Genomic DNA, 23996 nt, shown 5'->3' with positions numbered 1-23996 from the left:
GGGGAGATTGGGAGGGATGGCAATATTTTTGATCCCTGTCAAGTCACATGTCTGGTGATTTAAAGGTTTCCTCAACACCTGCTGTTAGATTCCTAAGTTGGAATGTTAAAGGTCTGAACAATCCAGTGAAACGGTCTAAAATATTTTCTCATATGAAACGCCTGAACCCAGACATAATATTCCTACAGGAAACACATTTGCAAAATTCAAATCAAGTCAGGCTCAAATATCCATGGATTGGGGAGATTTATCATTCGAGCTTCAACTCAAAAGCTAGAGGAGTTGCCATAATATTTAATAAGAATATTCATTTTACAGCATCAAGAATAATGAAGGATATAAATGGCAGATTTCTTATAATTGCAGGCTCCTTGTTCCACACTCCTGTTTTATTAGTAAACATTTATGCACCAAACTTTGATAAACCAGATTTTATAAACAATCTAGTTAGCACACTCCATATCTTGATACTCATTTGTTAATTCTAGCTGGAGACCTGAATTGTGTAATGAATCCATCATTAGATCGCTCCTCATCTCGGTCCTATACACAGTCTAATATGTCTAAATCTATTTTGGATTTTGTGTCCCAAAATGGATATGTAGATCCATGGAGGACACGGAATCCACTAACAAGGACCTATTCTTTTTACTCTCAAATACACCAATCCTATTCCCGTATAGATTATTTTTTTGTTGATAGCTCTTTAATGCAGAGAGTCACGTCTTCTGAATACTATCCGATTGTTATTTCAGACCATTCTCCTCTAAGCATTGATATAAATTTTATAAACAAACCCAATTCTAGTCCTCGTTGGAGATTTAATACTCTCCTGTTATCAGATGAGCCATTTAATAAATTCATCTTATCATCAATTGATGATTTTCTAAGGTTCAATAAGAGCGATACAATTTCTCCCTCACTACTGTGGGAAACATTAAAAGCTTATCTTCGGGGTCAGATTATCTCTTTTTCAGCTAATATTAATAAAAATCTACGCACTAAGATATCAGAAATATCAACAAAAATTCAGAATATTGATAGGCAAAATGCCGTTAATCCGTCACATGATTTGCTGAAACAGCGACAGGATCTTCAGATGGAACTTGATCTTTTAACTACATCTGATGCGGAGCGACTCTTGATACGATCTCGAGCCACTTATTATGAACATGGGGAAAAACCAAGTAGACTTCTGGCACATCAATTGAAACGAAAAGCCGGCTCTCACATAATATCACAAATCAACGATCGGTCGGGCAATCTTGTTTCAGATCCTGTCTCTATTAATGATACTTTTAAAAAATTCTACTGCAATTTGTATAAGTCTGAACTACAAGCAGACTCAAATGAGCTATGTGCCTTTCTTCAGGATATTGACATACCTAGGATAGACAAATTGCTTTCTGACCAACTTGAAGCTCCCATTAAATTAGAAGAAATATTTGCGTCAATTAAGGATATGCAAAGTGGTAAAACACCTGGCTCAGATGGTTTCTCTGCCGAATTTTTCAAAAAATTTAAAGATAAAATAGCCCCTCTTCTTCTTGAGGTTTATAATGAGTCATTTGGGCAGGGCTTGTTGCCTCCCACCTTGACTCAGGCCTCAATTTCTCTCCTGTTAAAGAAGGATAAGGATCCTACTGCCTGCGAGTCCTATAGACCTCTTTCACTTTTGAATGTGGATTTTAAGATTTTGTCTAAAGTACTCGCGACTCGGCTTGAGACAGTTCTCCCTCGGATTATTTCACAAGAACAGAATGGATTCATTAAAGGTCGCCAGTTGTTTTTTAATACTCGTACACTGTTGAATACAATTTTTTCAACTCATTCCTCTAAATCTCCTGAAGTGATAATTTCTCTTGATGCCGAGAAAGCCTTTGATCGAGTGGAATGGGAATATCTCTTTGCTGTTCTTAATGGGTTTGGTTTTGGAGAGAGGTTTGTGTCTTGGATCAAGCTACTTTATACATCCCCTCAAGCATGTATTCTCAGTAATTCCGTCCAATCTGATTATTTTACGGTGGGACGTGGTACTAGACAGGGTTGCCCTCTTTCTCCCCTCTTGTTTGCGTTAGCCATTGAACCCCTATCCGTTGCTCTAAGATCCCTTTCTTCTTTTCATGGAATCGTCCGCTCTGGTGTCGAGCTTAAATTGTCCTTATATGCAGATGACCTTCTCCTGTATGTCTCTGACCCTTTACGGAGTCTTCCCCCAATTTTAAATATTCTAGAAAAATTTGGATCATATTCTGGCTATAAAATTAACTCACTTAAAAGTGAATGCTATCCAGTGAATTCATTAGCTTTAAAGCTTAAGCCTTCTGATATCCCTTTTAGGCTCAGTCCCTCGGGATTTAGGTATTTAGGAATTAATATTACACGTACTTTGCCCTCAATGTTTTCTCAGAATTATGCCTCACTAGTTTCCCAAATTGCATCAGATTTACAGAGATGGAACTCTCTCCCTCTTTCATTGATTGGTAGGATTAATATTATCAAAATGAATGTGCTACCTAGACTTTTGTTTTTATATCAAAATATCCCTCTGTTCTTGCCCAAACAGTTCTTCAGGTCCCTGGATCAGATGGTCTCATCTTTTTTATGGAACGGAAAGGCCCCCAGAATGAGACTTTCTTTATTACAACAGTTCACCACAAACGGGGGTCTTTCTCTACCTAATTTTACAATGTATTACTGGTCCTCACATATCCATAAACTGACTTATTGGTTAAATTCACCTGATCTGATTTGGTGTAAACTTGAAATTCAGTCGATTTCTGCATCTTTTTCGCCCGCTTCAATTATTTATTCATCATTACCAATTAAATTATCCTCAGTTACTACAAATCCTATAGTGCTCTCAACACTCAGGATCTGGTCACAATTTAGGTCCCACTTTAAATTTGTATCACCCTCTAATAAAATGCCGTTACTAAAGAATCACATTTTTTCTCCAGCATCTAATAATGCTGCCTATAGAATTTGGTATGAGAAAGGTATTAGAACAATGAGAGACCTGTACGAAGATGGTTTATTTCTTAGTTTTTCAGAATTGTCTTCTAAATTTAATCTACCCACTTCACATTTGTTTCTTTACTTCCAAATTAGGCATTGCGTTTCATCGCAGTTTCAAAATTTTCTAACTTTGCCTACTGACCCACCATGGGTTGAACTCTTAGTTTTGAGCCCCAATTTGAAATCTCCTCTTTCAATTATTTATGGAAAACTTATGGCAATAGAGGCCGATTCATCGGGTAAAACTAGAACTTCATGGGAACGTGAACTGGGTGTTAAACTATCAGATTCATGGTGGGATAAAGTTATTCTCAGCATACGTCAGAGTACACCATGTGCCAGACTACAATTAATACAATTTAAAGTAATAAATAGAGTACACTTCTCAAAAACACGTTTATCTAAAATGTTCCCCTCAATACCAGACCAGTGTGATAGATGTCAGACTTCACCTTGCAACTTAAGTCATATGTTCTTTTTCTGCCCAAAACTGCAAGGGTTTTGGAAATATTTTTTCTCCATACTCTCAGGAGTTTTTAAGATTCAGTTTCAAAGTGATCCACTTATTGCTATTTTTGGAGTTCCTGGGACCACACTTAATCTATCCCGCCAGCAGGGGGAGGTCTTGGCCTTTTGCTCTCTCCTTGCCAGACGTTGTATTTTGCTCGCCTGGAAATCTCCCACACCACCATCCACATCACAATGGCTTAATACTGTAAGATTATACTTGAAGATGGAAAAAATTTTACTAACAGTGAAAGGTAGTTCAGAAAAATTTACCCACAAGTGGACACCCTTTGTGTCATATGTAAAATCTTTACCTTCATAGCGTATAGACTGATATGATTGACTCATCACATTACCATGTGACTTGTTTTTAGAGGATAAATGAAAGACTGAAATACTGTTTTCCTTTTGGTTTGTTGGGTCCCTCCTGTTCGTTCCTCCTCCCCCTCTCTCTCTTTTTTTTTTTTTTTTCTCTCTCCTTTTTTTTTTTCTTTCCTTATTTTGTCTTGTTTTTGGTTAAGGGGGGAAGGGGAGGGAGGGGAAGAGGGGAGGGAGGGGGGAAAGGGGGAAGGAAAAAAAAGAAAAAATTGGAGAAGTCATGTAAATTCTGTTTAATGTATGTAATGTCAATTATATATTCTCCTGATAAATAAAAATTAAAAAAAAAAAATAAAAAAAAAAATGTTCTCACAGACAGAGAGAGTTTTGTTTTGGCGCGTTTCAGAAACAGGTGCCAAAAACCTCTATATTTATGTCTGAGAGGATTCTAAAAACATGCCAACAACTTGTTTTGCGTTTGACTCCAACCTTGGACCAACTTACACTTGCTCATTCAAAAGCAGAAATCAGAAAAGGCATAATTACTCTGTAACAGCTTTGACATGAGTTCTAACTTTGCGTGAGAAAAATAATCATTACACAGTTAATAAAATTGATTAGTTCACTGCAACATCTAAAATGGTTTGAACTAAGACACTTTGATTATCAACATTTGTAAAATAGTAATGATAATAAAACAGAGAGTGTTCTTTTCACTTGAATCTTCAAGAGAGAAAGTCTCAGGATGGGTGAACCTGTATTTCTGGATTCAAATCAATGAAATGACAGTACCTGTCCCACAAGGTTCTTAAGGTCAAGATTTTTGACCTTAGACTTAGTTTTTGACATGGGCCTAGTCCACTACATGTGTGTGGGGGGGAGGGGACACAGCTGGGCTGCACGTTGTTTGTTTTTAGCCTTTTAGCTAGCTAGTATTGCGTGCAGCTAATTAGCGTTACGCCAGTACCTGGGGGGGGGCAGTTTGGTTCAGTAGTTTGGTGCAATCGGCTCTGTTAATGGGGCGCCCCACTTGTATAACGGTAGGGGAAACACTGACGTATTATGTCATGAAATTAGCATATCGTGATATAATTTATTTTCCCGGGCAAGCTTTTTTTACTGGTATTATCGTGAACGATAAGATATGGCCCAGCCCTACTGTGGTGTCTCCCCCTCCTCCCCATCGACAAAAAGGAGCACCCTGCCAAGTGACTAAGAAACGCCTTTTCTTAAAGGGAAATTATGCCATCTGTCACACCTCTGACCCTCCCCACTAAAACCAAAAACTCTTCAGCTCTACATGATTCACATAAACAACATATTGTAGTTTGAAATCGTCGAATTTCGTCAAAAAGCGACAAGTTTGCAAGTATGTCTTAAGTATTTATGTTACACAAATATTTCCATTGTATTAAAGAGACAAATTGAAGAAAATTATTTAATAAACATGAGGGTTATGAGGGGGTCCCTGAAACTTTTTCTCTCCTGTAAAGGGTCCCTGAACACACAAAGTTTGAGAACCCCTGAGATAAAGCACACAGAGCTCAGAGTTTCTCAGGCATTCTGTCTTTCCTGTATCAGATGGAGTGTCTTTGAAAGCAGGAAGTTCAGTGTGTTTGTTGCCTACTGCCAAAAGGTAAAGGCAAACAATATGTTAACTTGTGCATGTCTGTTTGTCACGCACAGACTGTTAGCAAAATATTTCACGAAGCACTGGAATGTGTTTTTGTGAAACTTTCAGATAGTAATTATTGGACTGACATCTACAACTAATTATATTTTAACGTCTGTCCAATTTAAGATGGCTGCTACAGCTTAGGTAACAGAAATTGCTAAACTGTCAGTTTAAGATATGTTGAGCTACAACTGGAGGTGGTAGTAGCTGCGAGTCTTTCACAACATTTATTCTGAGCGTGACATCTTGCAATATCGCACATGATATTCAAGGTTTGAACAAAACGGCTACAACTCATCATTTCTCACCACGAGAGGATCTCAGTTTAAAACTATGGCATGAAAGGCGACGGGTGACATGCATTACTTCAAGAAATACCAGGCCTTCAAGACGTACATGTTTTCATTCCACTGACTGGACTCAGTGTTGAAGAAGCCCCAGCTGGCAGCGTTCTGAGGCGTCATCAAACACGTCTCCAAACCACACAGCATGGACACCACGTAGTCCTGGATCGTACCGGCAACTGTGAACTCCTCCAGGAGCTCAGGCCTGTAGCGAAACCACATGTCATTGCACTTTGACCTCATCGATGACGTAAGGGTTTCCTGGGAGCCGTGTGCAGGAAGTGTGCACTGACCTGTGCTTCATGAACCAGAAGATTGTTGCGCAGCCAAAGCCTGTGGCCACGCTCAGATGGGAGTCTGGTTTGGGAAGAGATGACAGGAAGTCACAGCTGCAGCGTCCATCCTGCCATGTGATCAGCTGACTGGTGTCTCTGACTGTGAAAAAGGCCCCGTTGGACCAATCACAGCCTGTGACACAAGAAACACAAATATTCAGCTGGCTTTTGTGGTTTTACATGAGAAACTAGAATGATCATATTTGATCAGAGCTGGGCTGAGGAGGAACCAAACAGACCTCCTGCACCAGCAGGGGGCCCCAAGAACTCTTAAATTACTCAACAGAAATTAACCCAAAAACAGTAAACACTAAAACAAACATCCTGACATTGAGACTATAGTCCTGAATGTCACATCTAAAGACCACACAGTGATAAATGTTTTTCTTTCAGCTGTTCTCTGCTGCAGGGGTCACCACTGTGAGAGAATTTGCATGAAAGATTCGGCAATTGTGAATGGCACGGTGGCGCAGTTGATAGAGCTGTGGCCTCTCAGCAAGAAAGTTGCCAGATCAAATCCCGCCCGGGGGGACTCTCTGGGTGGAGTTTGCATGTTCTCCTCGCGCATGCGTGAGTTTTCTCCGGGTGCTCCGGTTTCCTCCCACAGACTGAAAACATGCATGTTAGGCTGATTGGTAACTCTAAATTGTCCCTAGGTTTGAGTGAGAGAGTGAATGGTTGCTTGTCTCGTTTGTCTCTGTGATGGACTGGAGACATTTCCAGGGTGTCCCCCGCCTCTCACACTGTGAATGCTGGATATGTGCACCAGTGACCCCCACGACCCAAAAAAGGAGGAAGTGGGTCGGGATAATGGATGGATTTGGCAAATGTTTTACACTGGATGCCCTTCCTGCAACCTTGGCTCTGATCACTGACCTATCATAGCGCCACAGACAAACAGCTGTGAATAAATTATCTTATACATTGTTACACATTATAATCACCATATACATACACATCAGCACCTGTCTACTGTATGTACTGCTGGAAAGTCTATTTTTGTTTCTCACCTAACTAACTTAAGGCCCTATTTACACAGAAACAATGGGAGAAAACGTAGGTTTTTTCGTATGTTAATTAGAGGAAAAGATTTGCGTTGACACGGTCGGATTTTGGGTTTACATGCATCCGGAGGATTCCCCCCCGCCCTCCCGAATCCGCTGTAGTTACCATGCCAGGTTATTAGATGGCACTGTGAATTTTGTACCTTCACCTAATGCGCAAGCGTGCTGCCTCGGCACGTTATTCCCCTCTGGGCTAATCCATGTTGATAGAAATATAGCGTCTGTCCGCGCGTGATTGTGCGCATGTGGTTTAACACAAAGCCTCAGCGGGAGATGTTTACATTATCAGCAGGGGGTCAGCGAAAAACCTCCACTCTGGAAGGTGGGTTCAGAAACCTCCGGATTCAAAGAGGGGGGCCACCGGTGCCGCGTAAATGATCAGCAGAACCGGATGCACTCAAAATACGCGCCGTGTAAACGGCCCCTAAGTCTGGGTGCTGATACTGAGTACTGACACAGAGTCGTTAATGAGTTAGTATTTGGATTTTTTTAAAGAACACAGCAAAAAGCATGTTGTCTTTACATCACTTGTCTATTGCAAAATCCAAACTATAGACATTTTTTATTTTCTGCCCTCGGTTACGTGAGAAGTCGAAAAGGCAATGGTATCACCGTTAAAAAGTGGTCTAAAATATCAGGGAGTTTATATGAGTACCAGTATTTGAGGCTAGTATGGGATCTGGTAACGTTATTGACTAAGAAAAATAAGCCCAACCAAAAACATAGCTGCACAAAACACAATTGATTACCAGCTCAAGTTGTAAGGGGGGCCTTGAATCAAACTGTCTCCTTTAGGGCACTCTACAACTTGGCACCGCCTCTGCTCCAACTGGACACAAACTCTAGTTCTATTTTGCATAGGCTTTGCCCTTTAAGGCTATCGCTAGTGGGTTTATCCCTTTGCGCGCAGCGCAGCACTGAAAACTTTAGTCCGCGCCCACCGGCTGTGTGGGCCCCACCCTCGGTTCGTATAAATTACGGTGAGACCGGGCAATCAGCTCCCATTTTTTCTTCAGCCAGCTAGCTAGCACTGTCAGAAGAACGAAAAGATATCCAGCTTTAACCGGCACAACTTTTGCTAAGGATGCCTGGGTCTCCGCCACGCCAACCTCCTGCTGTCCCAGTGAGCTCTTCCTCCCTGAGGAGAAGCAGAGACGAGCAGCCTCGTTCAAGGTAAGTGCCGAGGAGTGTTTTTCCGTGGCGGGCCGCTACCTACTGGATGACGCCATCGCCTTTTCTAACGTTTTTTCCTCGCGGTGAATCGGATGATTCTCTTGAAAAAGGCGATGTTAACAGCATCTCCGCTGAGTGTTTTTCCGTGGACGGCCGCTACTCGCTGGACGACGCCACCACCTTTTCTAACGTGTTTTTTCCTTGCGGTGAATCAGATGATTCCCTCGAAAAAGGCATTGTTGGCAGCAGCTCGGCTGAGTGTTTTTCTGTGGCGGGATGCTATGCACGGGACGACGCCACCACTTTTCTTTGACGCAGAGTCACACAGTGAATCGAATGTTTCCTCCGAGAAAGGCGATGCTGGAAACGACCTCGTTGCCCCTTTCCTCCTGGCGTAGTGATGGAAGAGGAGCGGCCGAGCGGATGCTAAGCCACCTCGGGTCTTCCCACGTCGGCAACCACACTGCTCCCAGCCGTCGGCGCCCTCCTCTTGGAGCTGCCCGGCATAATCCAGGAGGCTACTAACACAAAGGGACTTTCCGTCACTCGCCTCCCTCCGCCCTGATCAGATGATCTGGCGGGAAGGTTTGGCTCCGCCCTGGCTCGTCGCCCTGATCCCATCTGGCCTCGCTGTCCAGCTGTGATGTCACACTGGAACGAGGCTGCAGCTGGGCCCGGCAAGCTGAAGACATTCGTCTCCACCTTTGCCTCCATCTCCAGAGTGGAGGGTTTTACCAATTTGGGTTTTACTGATCGGTGTTTAACCGATCGGTTCCCCCCCAGGTATGTGTCTGTACCAACCAGTGGGAGCACAGTGGCTGGACCACATGTCGCTTCACATAAATGTGCTAGAATGTTTCATGGTCTGAAATGTGACTCAGCATTTTGCCCCCTGCTGTGGGATCAGCATGTTCTGATACACACAGACAATAAAGTGACGGCAGCTTACATAAACCATCAGGGAGACGTGTGCTCAGCCCAACTGTTACGCATCGCGAGACGGCTGTTGTGTTGGGCACACAAAAACCTGCTCTCCATCAGAGCAGTGTACATTCCCAGCATCCTGAACAGGGGAGCGGATATCATGTAGAGGGGTGGTCCCCGCCACCGAGACTGGAGCCTCCATCCTGAGCTGATCTCTCAGATTTGGAGCAGGTTCAGCTGAGCAGCAGTGGATCTGTCCGCCACACGAGAGAACGCCCAGTGTCAATTATGGTTCTCACTGAGCCCACGAGACGATCCACTATTAGGAGTGGATGTCTTCGCTCACAGCCGTGGCCACAAATGCTCCTTTATGCATTCCCTCCAGTCCTGCTGATATCACGGACCCTGGACTGGGTCCGGGAGGAAGAACTGTCATTCATCCTCGTAGCTCCCGAATGCAAAAGCGCTCCGTGGTTCCCGAATCTGCAGCGACTGATATCGGTTCGGCTGTAGAAACTGCTGTGGGGGGGCGCTCTCCTCCAGGCAGGAAGAGCGATCAGGAGTTACCCAGAAATAGGTCAGCACCTTTGGGTCTGGCCGCTGAACGGATCCGTTTAGAAAAGATGATACCACAATGCTGTGCATATCAAGTGGACAGTTTTTCAGCGCTGGTGCGCAGAGAAATGCGTGGAGGCCATCTCATGTCCACTAGGTGGCGTGCTGTTATTTCTACAGCAACTGATGAACAGAGATTTAGTGTTCAGCACAATTAAAACATACGCTGCAGTTTTTTCTTCCTGTCAGGAGATTTTTCGGTGACAGAACAGTTCTTAACCACCCGCTGATGAAGCGTTTTCTGAAAGGTGTACAGAGACACAGACCTGTGTCTCGTCCACTAGCACCACAGTGGGACCTAATGATGGTCCTGCGCGCTCTGATCAAAGCTCCTTTTGAGCCTTTAGATCAGGTTTTACTTAAATTTCTGTCATTTAAAACAGCCTTGCTGTTAGCTCTGATGTCGGCAAAGAGAGTGAGTAATTATCTGCTCTCTCTGTTACTACCTCATGTCTCAGAATTCAAGCTGATGGCAGTTCAGCTGTACTGCGTTTTAACCCTGCTCTGAAAAGCATCACAAGCTCATTCAGATCGAGAGTGATAATCTTGGATGGGTTTTATCCTCCTCTTCATAATTCTGTGGAGGAAGCAACATCTCACCTCCTCTGTCCTGTGCGCGCGTTTTCGTGTTACGTGGCGCACACAGCCGCACTGCACCACCCTCAGCGTCTGTTCGTGCATTACAGGGTCAGTTCTTCAGGACTCCCTCTATCCACCCAGCGCCTCTCACACTGGTTGTGTGAGGCTATTTCTGAAGCTTACAGTTCATCTGGACTGGACCCTCCAGAGAATCTCAGCGCATTCCACCAGAAGGTTTTCATCCTCCATGGCTCTGCATGGAGGGATGACAGTGGAGAATATTTGTATGGCGACTGCCTGGTCCTCGCCATGTTAAATTATTCGCTTTTATCTATGTGATGTTTCTACTTTCTCCATGACCCATTCTGTTCTCAGGGTTCGGACAAAATGATGATTATTTGTTTCATGGAACCTCACTTTTGAGCTTACACCTGCCTGCATGCAGTCGCAGGGTGAGATATTTATTATCAGTCACAAGTTCATGACTGCTGATTTTATAGTTATTAATTGGTTCATCCTGTGAAGCTGTTGGTCTGCTCTGTTTATCGTTACACTGTTACAGTTTGTATCCTCCGTTGTTCCTATTCACAGCAGCAGGTCTGCTATCTCAGCCTTTTTTCCTCACCAGAGATCTTTTCTCCGGTGCACTACTACACATGGAGCACGCAATTACGCAGCGCGTAATTATGCACACAGAAGGCCGAGTGATTAAATGTTTTTTGTGCAAGCAGGTGCTTCATGTTTGTGTCTGAATGGACCCAGTGAGGCATAGACTACATCCTGCTTCGCCTTTAACCCACTAGCAATAGCCTTAAAGGGTGAAGCCTATACGAAATAGAACGTTGGTTATGTAATGTAACCCCAGATTCTATGAGTATAGGCGCAACCCTTTAAGCTCTGGGCCTCACTGGTTCCTAAATGGCTGAAGAAAAAAAGCTATTTGAGAGCCGAATGCCCGGTCTCACCATAATTTTTACGGACAGGGGGTGGGGCCCACACAGCTGGTGGGCGCGGACTAAAGTTTTCAGTGCTGCGCTGCGCGCGACGGGATAAACCCACTAACAATAGCCTTAAAGGGTGTGCCTATACTCATAGAATCTGAGGTTACAGTACGTAACCAACGTTTTTCATGTTTTACACGTTTTTCTTCAAACTATTCACAAATCACTGACACGGAGGAGTTACAGTCTGTTTATTACACAGCAAGCAGTTGGTTCTCTTACCGCTTTTCCCGGTCCAGAACAGAATCCCATGCATCTGTCCGGTCAGCCCGATGCTGCTGACCCGCTGCAGCTCGTCTCTGGGCAGCTGAGACACACACCGGTTCACAGCGCTGATGATCCGACCTGCGTCCTGCTCTTTAGCCTGGGACACAAACCTGTTCAGGTCACAGATGTGCAGTGAAGTAGCACGGTGTCAGCAGCTCACCTTTATCCCGCTGTTGTCGTTTATTTCGGCATCAGTCGGAAATGACTGACTCGCGGCTACACATCTGGACTCAGCTGACAACAAAACAGCTTTAACCGAAGTGGTTCCCATATCTATTCCCAGGATAAAGTTAGACATGACGGCTGCTCTAAGCTAGCCGTGGGCTTGAGAAGGGGTTCTCTGCAGACCAAAAGTAGGCGTTTCTGGCGAATAGGCGTTTATGGGCGGCGAACACTGATTGGCTAACAGTATTTAATAGGCGTTTGTCGGCGGCGAACACTGATTGGCTGTGGGTAACCCTCAAAGTCACGAGTCATTGATGAGGTAACGTTTCTTTGCGATATTTGACAAAGAAATATGGTTTATTGTACTTATAAAGTATGTTATGTTTTCACTTATGCATTTTATTGAAGTACGTCACGATAGTTTCGACCGTTCTCTCGTTGTTGTCGTAACACACTGAGGTAAAGTGAGCCTCCACTCGGCTCCTTTTCAAAATAAAAGCTGAAAATAAAAGTTCTTAATACTTGAAAAATAAATATTTAAAAGCTGTGTATAACTGAAAAATATGAAAAAATAAATAAATAAAAGTTGTTATTAGCTGAAAAATAAATAAATAAAAGCTGTTAATTATATCTATGTCTTTCTGCCATGTCAGGGACCTCTCTCACTTCAGACTGACTCTAGAAGACCCCAAGATGTTGACCAACAATGTTGACCAACGTCTGATGTTGACTTTCATTACTCAATAATGAGTAATAACTTATTCAATAAAAAGTCTGTAATTTGTCAATAATAGTCAATAATTCATTCAAGAATAGATTATGGGTGTTTGGTATGGCTCAGTGGCTAAAATGGGTTGGATGTTAGAGAAATTACTTAATTTTCAATTACCTGAATGCACAAATTCCTTCATTTATAGTTAAACTTTAGGAAATCAACTTTTTTTTTCTTGTGAAAAAAATATCAAAATTAACTTTAAAATCCAATCCAGGATTAAGTAACAACTAGCAACACCCTAACTGTACTATGTTCTGTGTTTCCAACAGATGCTACGATGACTTCTAAAAATGGATGTCCCAATAAACACAATAAAAAAAATTTCAATGATGCATCAAATGTTGTCTGAGTATGTTTTAAGGTAATAACAAATGTGAAATCTGGAAAACAAAGAGAATTCCTGAATCTGTCTTGTGTGCTTTGATGTGTACATAAGTTTATTGGAGGTCCTGAAACAACTTTTCTGAGAACACAAAGATTTTTATTTTACCTTTGGCCAAGATGTCAGTTTGAAATCAGGCTGCTTACTGCAAAACCAAGAGTTTTTTTAAGACGGTCTTCATTTGTATTGTTTTGTCGACTAAGCTAAATGTAATTTCTAAAATATGGATAAATCTGATCTCATCATGCAGCATGAGCAACTGGGTATAGGTGTGAGGGCCAAAAGTCTGGTTATGTACTGACTCCTAAATGTGCTTGTTTTCTACTGAAACATGGAGTAGGGTTGACCTTTAAATAGTGAGACAGCTGAGGAAGTTAACCAGTAAACAGAAATACCTGCTCCAGGTGCAGAAATCTTACAGAAACTGACAATCACACATCTGTAGTGACTGCAGGTTGAACAAGAAAATGTGAAGTTAAAGGAAACATTCTTTGTCCCAAGGCCAGTTTAAGTATCATTAATATTTTTCTTTCTTTATGAATCGATTGTAACTTTGTTCACATTTTTCAACAACCAAAATGGAATTTGTTTTTTTAATGTTATGGCTAGGTATTAAAAAAAAACCTAACATTTAGCTCTCCCCACTACCCAGTTATGTTGCTCTTATTTTGAAATGTAACCGGAAGTTCTGTGTTAAGAGAGTCGAAAAAAGAAGTTATGGAGACGCCGCGGAAGTATACTGGAGCAATGTCGAACCGAGACGCCGCCAGTGTTGAACCTGAGACGCCGCTAATGTCGAACCGGTTAACACCATAGACATAATGTGCCTGTGGTTAACACAATCTGCCAATAACACCTTGTTTTTAGACATAATGTGTCAGTGGTTACGGCATTTTATCGTTCAGCCTTTTTTTCTATCGTCCAATCAGATGTGGCCGGCCAGACACGCCTATTTTTCTATCGTCCAATAAAATATGGCCGTCCAGACACGCCCATTTTGCTATCGTGTAATCATATGCGGCCGGCTAGACACGCCTATTTTCATATAGTCCAATCAGATATGATCGCCCAGATACGCCCATTTTCTTATAGTCCAATCAGATATGACCGCCCAGATACGCCTTCAGAATTTGGCTGCAGAGATACCTATTTGGTGGGCTTCTTATTTTGAAAGCAAAGTCTACACTGCTGCGTTCATGTGGAAAGGAAAAAAAATGGACAATTAGGTTCTTTTGTGCTGGTGCTAGGTGAAATAAAACTGAAGATTAATGCCTTTTGTACGTGATGGGCGCAAACACAAAATATGCCCATGAGTCATTATATATTAAAAGATTTTGCTTTACAATTCCCTCATTTTTCTTAGTAAATTCATCGTAGTATATCTTAGTGTAGATCCTTATTTACTGTTTCCTTTATATTTTTCTATTTTGGTGTAACTGGGACCCTGTGTACACACTTTGGTTCCACATGTACCCCATGAGATGCTAATGATAATAAAACTGACTTGAACTTGAAGTGATTTTTCACTGTGTCTGTGATAATAATCTTTTATTCACAATTTATTTTCTATCTTTATTTTTCACTTAAAGTCCTGAATTTGTGTTATTTTCCGTGTAATTTATACCCACTTGTTTATTTGTTTCAATCTTATTTTTATTGTGGTTATTTGTATCACACTGCAATTAATTAAAGTTACGTATTAGGAAGTTGATATTTTTGAAACCATGGGGCACTTTACCAGTAGACATGTAGGTTATTTTTCCCTAAATTTGCTTAATTTCTACCTCTTCATACTCAGTTTGTGCATGTGTTTTGTGATTGTTTTGAATTTTATTTTTCTCTCATCGGTCATTTTGCATATTTTTAACATATATATTTTATAAGACACTGACATTTGTGTTATTTCTATATCTTCTAAAATGTTGTATTGTGTACAAACACTTTCCTACTTTTATTTTATGTACTTAAACACACCAAACCTTACCCTCTGTTCACGCTCCTCCTTTTATACCCAGAATGCAGTTGTGTTGGAGCATGGTTGACTTTGGTCTGGGAGAGTCAGCAGTCCAAGAATGAATGCGTCGTTTCTGTGCGCTATCAGCTAACATGTCCTAAAAAACTCTTTGATGACGAGGGATATGAAGTCATTCTTGTCTGTTAACTTGTTGTAATCTCGTCGCGAGGAGCCGATAAAGGTTTTAATCAGGTGAGTACTCTTAGCGGTTAGCTTGATAGCTAGCTGTGTGAGCATTAGCCGTGACTTGAATGTTAAAATAAGGCAGTTGTCATGCTGTCAGGCATCTTCATCAAACTGTTTTAGCTTGGAAGCTGCTGCTCTGTTTGGTTTATCTTACATTTATGTAATATTTTGTAGTTTTTGTGTTTGATAATTTAACAGCTTATTTTTGGCCTAAACTAACCTGTCATTCATTACTGTTCTTACATTTTTGTGGGTAATTCTTTGTAGCTTCAACTTGCTGAAATCCTCTAGAGCTCACAAAATAGCTTTTAAAAATTCACATATGGAAAGGCTGTGTGCGAACAAAAAATTACACTAAAGTTTCTAGTTAGGAGTAAGTTGCTTATATTTGTGAACAGATTTAACAAAAAATGGTGTATGGCAAGCCAATAAGTTAATTTAAAAGACCATGAAAAATCTTTGAAATTATATCAGCGTTAGATAACTCTTAACAGGAAAGTTGATTCAAATAAACAAACTGGAATAATTAACATTTCTAATTTTAATTTAAAATTTCTAATTTTAATTTAACAATGTGCGAAAATTGACACAGAAATGGGCCTAATCTCTACACTATTTAGACTTAAAACAATCACCATATGTTATTTGGTGAATGTTCAAAATGTTTATTTTTTCCATGGTTAGGAATAATATCATCCAGTTAGATTTTAACTAGTAAAACCCTTTTATTTGCTTTAAAGCTTGAGTTTGACTGCAGAAAATTATATTGTCATTACTCTTTCATCATTTTGCTGATGGAGGGAAAGCATTTGTGATAAATTCCATCCATCCATTTTCTTCCACTTATCCGGGGTCGGGTCGCGGGGGTAGCAGCCTAAGTTGGGAGGCCCAGACTTCCCTCTCCCCAGCCACTTGGGCCAGCTCTTCCGGAGGAATCCCGAGACGTTCCCAGGCCAGCCGAGAAATATAGTCCCTCCAGCGTGTCCTGGGTCTTCCTCTGGGCCTCCTTCCGGTGGGATGTGTCCGGAACACCTCACCAGGGAGGCGTCCAGAAGGCATCCTAAACAGATGCCCAAGCCACCTCAACTGGCTCCTCTCGACGTGGAGAAGCAGCGGCTCTACTCTGAGTCCCTCCCGGATGATCGAGCTTCTCACCCTATCTCTAAGGGAGAGCCCAGACACCCTGCGGAAAAAACTCATTTCGGCCGCTTGTATCCGAGATCTCATTCTTTCAGTCACAACCCAAAGCTTGTGACCATAGATGAGGGTAGCAACGTAGATCGATCGGTAAATTGAGAGCTTTGCCTTTTGACTCAGCTCTCTCTTCACCACGACAGACCTGTACAGCGCATGCTTCACTGCAGACGCTGCACCTATCCGCCTATCGATCTCACACTCCATTTTTCCCTCATTCGTGAACAAGACCCCAAGATACTTGAACTCCTCCATTTGGGGTAGGACCTCCTCCCTGACCCGGAGAGGGCACTCTACCGTTTTCCGGTTCAAGACCATGGCCTTGGATTTGGAGGAACTGATCTTCATCCCGGCCTCATTGCATTCGGCTGCAAACCGCTCCAGCGAAAGCTGTAGATCACGATCTGATGAAGCCAATAAGACCACATCATCTGCAAAAAGCAGAGACGCAATCCTAAGGCCACCAAAACGGATCCCCTCAACACCTTTGCTGCGCCTAGAAATTCTGTCCATAAAAGTTATTAACCGAATCGGTGACAAAGGGCAACCTTGGCGGAGTCCAACTCTCACCGGGAACAAGCCCGACTTACTGCCGGCGATGCAGACCAGGCTCTGACACCGGTCATACAGGGACCTAACAGCCCGTATCAAAGGGCCCGGTACCCCAGAGTACCCCCCACAGGGTTCCCCGAGGACACGATCAAACGCCTTCTCCACAAAGCACATGTAGACCGGTTGGGCAAACTCCCACACACCCTCCAGGACCCTGCTGAGAGTGTAGAGCTGGTCCAGTGTTCCACGGCCAGGACGAAAACCGCACTGCTCCTCCTGAATCCGAGGTTCGACTATCCGACGGACCCTCCTCTCCAGAACCCCCGAGTAGACCATACCAGGAAGGCTTAAGAGCGTGATCTCCCTGTAGTTGGAACACACTCCACGGTCCCCCTTTTTGAATGGAGGACCACCACCCCGGTCTGCCAATCCAGGGGAACTTCCCCCGATGTCCACGCAATATTGCAGTCGCGTAAGCCAACGCAACCCTACAACATCCAGAGCATTAAGGAACTCCGGGCTAATCTCATCCACCCCTGGGGCCCTGCCACCGATGAGCTTTTTAACCACCTCGGTGACCTCAGCACCAGAGATTGGAGGGCAGACCCAAAGTCCTCAGGCTCCTCTTCCTCAGTGGAAGATGTGCCGGTGGGATTGAGGAGGTCTTCAAAGTATTCCGCCCACCGACCCACAACATCCCGAGTTGAGGTCAGCAGCAGACCACTCCCACTATAAACAGTGTCGGTGGCGTACCGCTTCTTCCACCCCCCCACCCCCCCGAGACGCCGGATGGTGGACCAGAATCGCCTTGAAGCTGTGCGAAAGTCATTTTCCATGGCCTCTCCGAACTCGTCCCATGCTTGAGGTTTTGCCTCAGCGACCACCCAAGCCGCATGTCGCTTGAACTGCCGGTACCCATCAGCTGCTTCCGGGGTCCCACAGGCCAAAAACGCCCGATAGGACTCCTTCTTCAGCCTGACAGCATCCCTCACCACCATCGGGTTCAAGGGTTGCCGCCGCGACAGGCACAGACAACCTTGCGGCCGCAGCTCCGGTGAGCCGCTTTGACAATAGAGGCACGAAACATGGTCCACTCAGACTCAATGTCCCCCACCTCCCTCGGAACATGTTCGAAGTTCTCCCGGAGGTGGGAGTTAAAACTCCGTCTCACAGGAGACTCTGCCAGACGTTCCCAGCAAACCCTCACAATACGTTTGGGTCTGCCAGGTCTGACCGGCATCCTCCTGATGACAAATTATGAAAAATATTTTTGTCATTTGTGTTTAAAAAAAACTGTTGTACAAGGTCAAGAAAATCAAGCAAAAGTAAGTTAATAATTAGGTCACAGCTCTCTAAAGGAAGTAAACAACTAGATGACAAATGGAGTTCTGACAAATGGAGTTCTGGGTATTTTTCCCTACATGTGATATAAATAAAGTTAATTCATCCTAACCAAATAAAATGGATTATTTCAGTGAAAGAGTCTGCCACGTTCAGGGGTTGTATCCAAGAATGCAGCAGAGAAGTAAAACTATGTAAAGTTGCTCCTGATTTTGTGTTCAATATGATTTTAAAAATGTATTTTAGCCTCACCTCAATGTAATTGTGTTCAGAGAGAAGAATTTGTCCCAGTGCAACATGACTAAGTGAAACAAATGATCATAATCCCAGTCAGTAGTTTGTGTGTTAAATCATTAGTTTAGTGCTTTAGGTCTTGGATTTACTTATAATAAACAAGTACACAGAAGGAGATTAAGCTCTTTTTGACATAAGTTTATCACAGGTTAACTTGAAGACAAATGGCTGCAGAGCAGTAAAGTAAAACCAAAAAAAAAAAAAAAAGGATTAACATATATCATCACCAAACCAGTAGTTATTTCTTTTTGTCCTTTGTTACAGCAGCACACTTCAGAGAAAGACGACCAGAGCTGGAGAAGATGGCAGGAGTTGGGGGCAAGCGCGAGGGACCACACTTCATCAGTGAAGTTGCGGTGAGGGGCAACGCCGCCGTGCTGGACTACTGCCGCACCTCCGTGTCCGCTCTGTCCGGAGCGACAGCTGGTATCCTAGGGCTGACGGGACTCTACGGTTTCATTTTTTATTTCCTCTCTTCCTTTCTGCTCTCGTTGCTGCTCATCCTGAAGGCTGGACGGCGGTGGAACAAATGCTTTAAATCCCGCCGGCTGCTTTTCACCGGAGGCCTTGTTGGAGGTCTTTTCACTTATGTCCTGTTCTGGACTTTTTTGTATGGAATGGTGCATGTATACTGAGATGATTTATCACAAAATACCGTGAAACGTTTCCATATGATGATCTTTAAGCATTAGGTTTGTCTAGTCTGCTGTATGTAGATAGACTTTATTGTGAAAACCTTTAGATATTTCTGTACCGAGCTGCTGAATTTTAGAAGATTACTTGTCTTTCTTTACTTCTTGGTCTAAATCAACCATTTATTCTGAACTCCTATTCTGTAATTCCAGCGCTGTTCTATTATCTACAAATATTAATAATTTAATATCCTAACAAGATGTGGCATCAATTTCATGTATAATATGTTTAATTATAGCAGCTGTGAATAAACACCTTTACAAGTCGTTTGTATTGATCATTTATCTGTTCAAGTGTCAATCATCTTAACATGGCAAAGAGTTGCTGACAATTAAGTACATTTAATAAATAAAAGACAACAATTGCAAACAAGACGGCGAGTCCCTGCACCTCGAACACCCAGAAAACCACATCGAACATAATCACAGTGAACAAGTAGCACACACTGAGCTGTAAATGTTTTGATGCTCCTGCAGGTCTGACCACAAATCTATACAATATTTTGTGCACAATAAATGTGTCCTGATGTATAAAATATGTCCTTACTGGGCTGATTCACAAGAGGTTTTCAGACTGTCATATTCTAAACGGAACGTTTTCGCTTGAGATTCATCGTGAACGTTTGTTGCTTTTCTTTTTAAATCTCTGAAAGGGGTTTTTATATTAAATTGGCTCTAACTTGAGGGGAAAAAAGCATGTTTAAAGTACAAATAATTGTGCTTATTTAGCGTCTAATCTTCACACGGAGCAGATGAAAAGTTGATGTTTTTGTATGAATAATATTAAACTGCACTTCTTCTGAGCAGCTGGAGGAGGAGTGGTGGAACTCATGTGTCCACCTTCATCAGTTCCCTGGGTCATTTGTGATGTCAGAACTGTTTCCCTCAGACAAGCTGTTCAGTCAGCAGGTACATCGGTCTGATGTTGGGATTCACCTCCTGCAGCATAGAAGACACCTGTGGCTCATTTACTTCCACCTCGCTGTAAACCTAGTTGTGTGGGGAGAAAGAGATGTGTTTTGGCATCGGGCCCTGTTTGGCCACAACAGAAGAGTATCTCTGGCCTGTGTTGCGTGGAATAGTTAGACCCCGTGTGCCTGCAGAGGGCACGTCCTCCTCCACAGTGACTTCAGTTTCCTCTTGTTTTGTGATTGAGTTGGCAGCATCTCTCTCTGCTCCAGATTTCTTGGATCTCCTGTCCCGCTGAGCTTTCTCATCTTTGTGTTTGCTTCGTTCCTTTCTGTGACCCAGAATAAAAAGGGTTGTGCATGTGCAGGAAAAAAAAATTGCTTATAGGTTACATAAAATGTGCATTTTCAGTGAGACATACTTGAAGTTGATTATTTCAAATTTCCTCTCTCGGTAGAAGGAGCTTGTATTCATCATGTACAGTAAAATCATGTCGCAGACAAAAGCTCCCTAAACAACAAACAAAAACAGTTGCCTTCATAATTAAATATCTGCTGAAAAATCAAAAGAAATGTTAAACTACTTACCAAACCGATCAGAGCAACACCCGAGCCAATAGCGATTATTGTGGGAACAATATTGAATTTCCCAGCCTGCAAAACAAACAGGGCATTTACTGGGAATCTATGAGTGGAGTCAAAGAAAAGAAAGAGCTCATGCCTCTGCTGTACCTGGCCGTTGATCATTATATCAAAACGGATCCCGTACACTTTGTACAGTGTGCGAAAGGTTTCTCCGTTTTGGTCCTTGTAGTACCTGGCATACCTGCAGGAGAAAACCAGGTCATTTAATAAACTAGTGGAAGTTGGAAAGACGAAGTGGAGGCAGTGGACTGAAGGGCTTCAAGACCAGACCTGAAGTTGTATCCTGATGTTACTGAATTGTTTAAGTCTGCGTCCAAACGTGTGAAGCTGTACTGTGGATTACACTCAGAGGAGTCCTTGTCCAGGTCACAGTACCACTCGATGAGGACACCAACAGATCCGCCCTGATGAACACAGACCAGAGAAGACAGAAATAAAATACCCATTGTTTAAAACAGCCCCAATCCCCCAATGGGCCATGACGGGTATAGGCAGGGCAGCCGACCCAGAACCAGAAAGTCGCGGTTCGACTCCCGGCCATTCCCATATGTCGTGTGTGAGCAAGACACCCAATCCCTAACTGGTCCCCAAGCGCCCAGCAGTCACCCACCACACCACCTGGGTGCATCCCAGGTGTGATGGGTCAAATGCAGAGAATCAATTTTGTCATTGTATGTTCTCATACAATGACAACATATAGCATTTTATACTTATAAATCCTGCACGTTGTCATGGAGCCTTAAAGTGATAGTTCAGATGTTGAAAATTTGGTTTATTTGAAAATATGATGAACAATCAACATCTTAATTGTTCTAGATAGCTCTTTGAATAACATCAGTTTGGATAAAAGAAGTTCTGATGGGACTAAAGAGCTTACTGCTAATCCAAACATAGCCCAAAGTGGATTGTTGCCATCTTGAACCTGCTATAGTTATTTGTAAGCACAAATAGTAGTAGCTAGCTGGAGCACTTCTAATGCAGCATGGGTCACTTCTTGCAGGAATATAATATTTTTGCAGGAATGATCCTGACAGTGGTGTAAAGAAGACGTCCCAGGCCAGGATGTGAGCTAGTGACCTTTCTCACTGCGAGGCAACAGCTCTACCAACTTCATCACAGTGCCACCCTATAACAAAACTTCTCTGTCTTAATTGTTTTCTTGAAAGTGCATCTTGGGGGATGGGGGGTGGATTTTGCGTCGTGACTTTCCTACTGGGCACAGTGGCGCAATAGATCTTGTGCCTCGGCCATTCTGGGCGGAGTTTGCATGTTCTCTCCGCCCTTAACAAAAAGTAGTACATTTGAAGTTCATTTTGCAAGTATACTTTAAGTTAAGTATAAGTATATCAAGTATACTACAGACCATACTTGTAGTGTAATAGAAAGTATACTGATTTAATACTTGTTTGGACTAAATTGGGACATTTTTATACTATTTTTAAGTATATCAAATAAAGTTTATAAAAAGTAAACTTCAAGTACACTTCCTCATTTTTAGTGTAAAATAAGTATACTTGTAGCACACGTAAATAAACTACTTTTTGCTAAGGGCGTGCATGTGTGGGTTTTCTCCAGGTACTCCAGTTTCCTCCCACAGACCAAAAACATGCATGTTAGACTGATTGGTAACTCTAAATTGTCTCTAGGTGTGAGTGAGAGAGTGAATGGTTGTCTCATTTGTCTCTATGTATCCCTGTGATGTCCAGGGTGTCCCCCGCCTCTTGCGCGTTGACTGCTGGATATGGGCACCAGTGACCCCTGCAACCTCAAAAGGAAGAAGCAAGTAAAGATGATGGATGGATGGATGGATGGAGGGATGGATGGACTTTACTACTGTATGCACTGCAGATTTCTCATGATGTGTGTCTGATGTCATCCTGCCAGGTCAAACTGCTCTCTGTACTTCTGCAGCTCTCCACCAGACAAACGCTGGTGTCTTTGTGTGAAAAATGTCTCTGATAAACATAACTGTATAAAAGCTGCCACTCATTATATATTTTTTTTCTTCTTTTTGGTGAAGAATGATGTCAATTATATGGATTTTTCAATTCAAGATTAGTCAAATTAGTTGTCTTCAGATTTCCATAATTGTCACAGATTATAATGACTGGTAAGATAACAGGAAAAAGTCACCCACCTTTCCAGCCATGTCTTGAAAGTCGTGTCCGGTGCTGCTGACCAAATCTCCGAGGCTGAAGATGGGACAGTAAGGATGGTTCTCTTTATCGTAGGTGCACCTCTTCAAGTAGCTTTCATCAGAAGTTTCCAGGACGTTGGACCTTAGAGGTAAAGACAGCAGATCTTTTGATCAGTATGTCACTTTAAACGCTTCACATGGCCTTTAGTGTACACTGGGATGGTTCACAACCAGGATGAACGTTAGCTTCTCGTCTAAAGTCATGGTTCTCAACTGGAAAAAGGATCCTTCCTCGTGTTGTGGGTCAGTTGTTGGCTCCATCAAAAGAGTTAAATATATTGATGTCCATTTCCATAAAGGATGGAAGGATGGAGCAGGAAGAGCTGGAACTTCTGCAGTAATGAGGGTGTCACTATGGCTCTAGTGTTTGTGGTAAAGGAAATGTTGAGCCAAAAGGTCAACCCTTTCATCGTGTAGTGAACTAGGCCTCCGACAACAATCTGTCTCTGTAACTTTCCTGAATAGCCAACGCATCAGAGATGGTGTGGTGACAAACTCACGGGTATCCACGTGGCTCATGGCGCTTCAAAGTTTTGACCTAGACATCCGCTACGGACAAAACAAGAAGTCACATTTGGGCACCGACCTGGCACTCTGCCAGAAATGTACACAAGATGTACCAGCAACCCAACCGCCAGCTGCGGAAAAACCCTCAGTAAATGAGGACCCGAATCACCACTACTTTGATAGCAATATCTGCAAAGATATGACAACACTGTACGTGGATGGATGCTCATTCCACCACAAAAAAACCTACAACTCAGGTGTTGGAGGGATCCTCCTCCAAGACCAAGAAGAGGTCACTTTTGGCTATAAATTAGGCTCTCAGAC

At 42.8% G+C, this 23996-nt stretch overlaps 2 protein-coding genes across 3 annotated transcripts in view; one reads left to right on the top strand and one right to left on the bottom strand.

Moving 5' to 3' along the window:
- The first annotated feature begins 15139 nt into the window (after positions 1-15139).
- Positions 15140-19682, top strand: emc6 (ER membrane protein complex subunit 6). 2 transcript variants are annotated; one of them, XM_037687445.1, is made up of 2 exons: positions 15140-15348; positions 18991-19682. In XM_037687445.1, the coding sequence occupies exon 2, from the start codon at positions 19026-19028 to the stop codon at positions 19356-19358; it is 333 nt and encodes a 110-aa protein (XP_037543373.1). In that variant the 5' UTR covers positions 15140-15348; positions 18991-19025; the 3' UTR covers positions 19359-19682. The 2 variants fall into 2 exon arrangements, with proteins under 2 accessions (XP_037543373.1, XP_037543372.1); XM_037687444.1 differs by having other exon boundaries at positions 18988-19682.
- Positions 19683-20354: 672 nt separating this feature from the next.
- p2rx5 (purinergic receptor P2X, ligand-gated ion channel, 5) overlaps positions 20355-23996 on the bottom strand; it is a 32956-nt gene continuing 29314 nt past the window's right edge. Inside the window, exons 7-12 of the mRNA XM_037687442.1 lie at positions 23106-23247; positions 21239-21372; positions 21056-21149; positions 20912-20977; positions 20746-20834; positions 20355-20655 (exon numbers count right to left, since the gene is read on the bottom strand). Of these exons, the coding sequence (XP_037543370.1) occupies positions 20406-20655; positions 20746-20834; positions 20912-20977; positions 21056-21149; positions 21239-21372; positions 23106-23247 (775 nt within the window). The 3' untranslated portion in view covers positions 20355-20405. The remainder of the gene's footprint in view (positions 20656-20745; positions 20835-20911; positions 20978-21055; positions 21150-21238; positions 21373-23105; positions 23248-23996) is intronic.

Source organism: Nematolebias whitei, chromosome 14 (assembly GCF_014905685.2).
Source record: "Nematolebias whitei isolate Nwh7 chromosome 14, NemWhi1, whole genome shotgun sequence".
Taxonomy (NCBI): Eukaryota; Metazoa; Chordata; class Actinopteri; order Cyprinodontiformes; family Rivulidae; genus Nematolebias; species Nematolebias whitei.
The sequence above is the reverse complement of the archived record's forward strand: the minus strand, read 5'-3'. Positions and strand labels throughout refer to the sequence as shown.

Excerpts from the sequence above, each read along its gene's own strand:
- emc6 (XM_037687445.1), top strand. The coding sequence starts at position 19,026 with ATGGCAGGAGTTGGGGGCAAGCGCGAGGGACCACACTTCATCAGTGAA.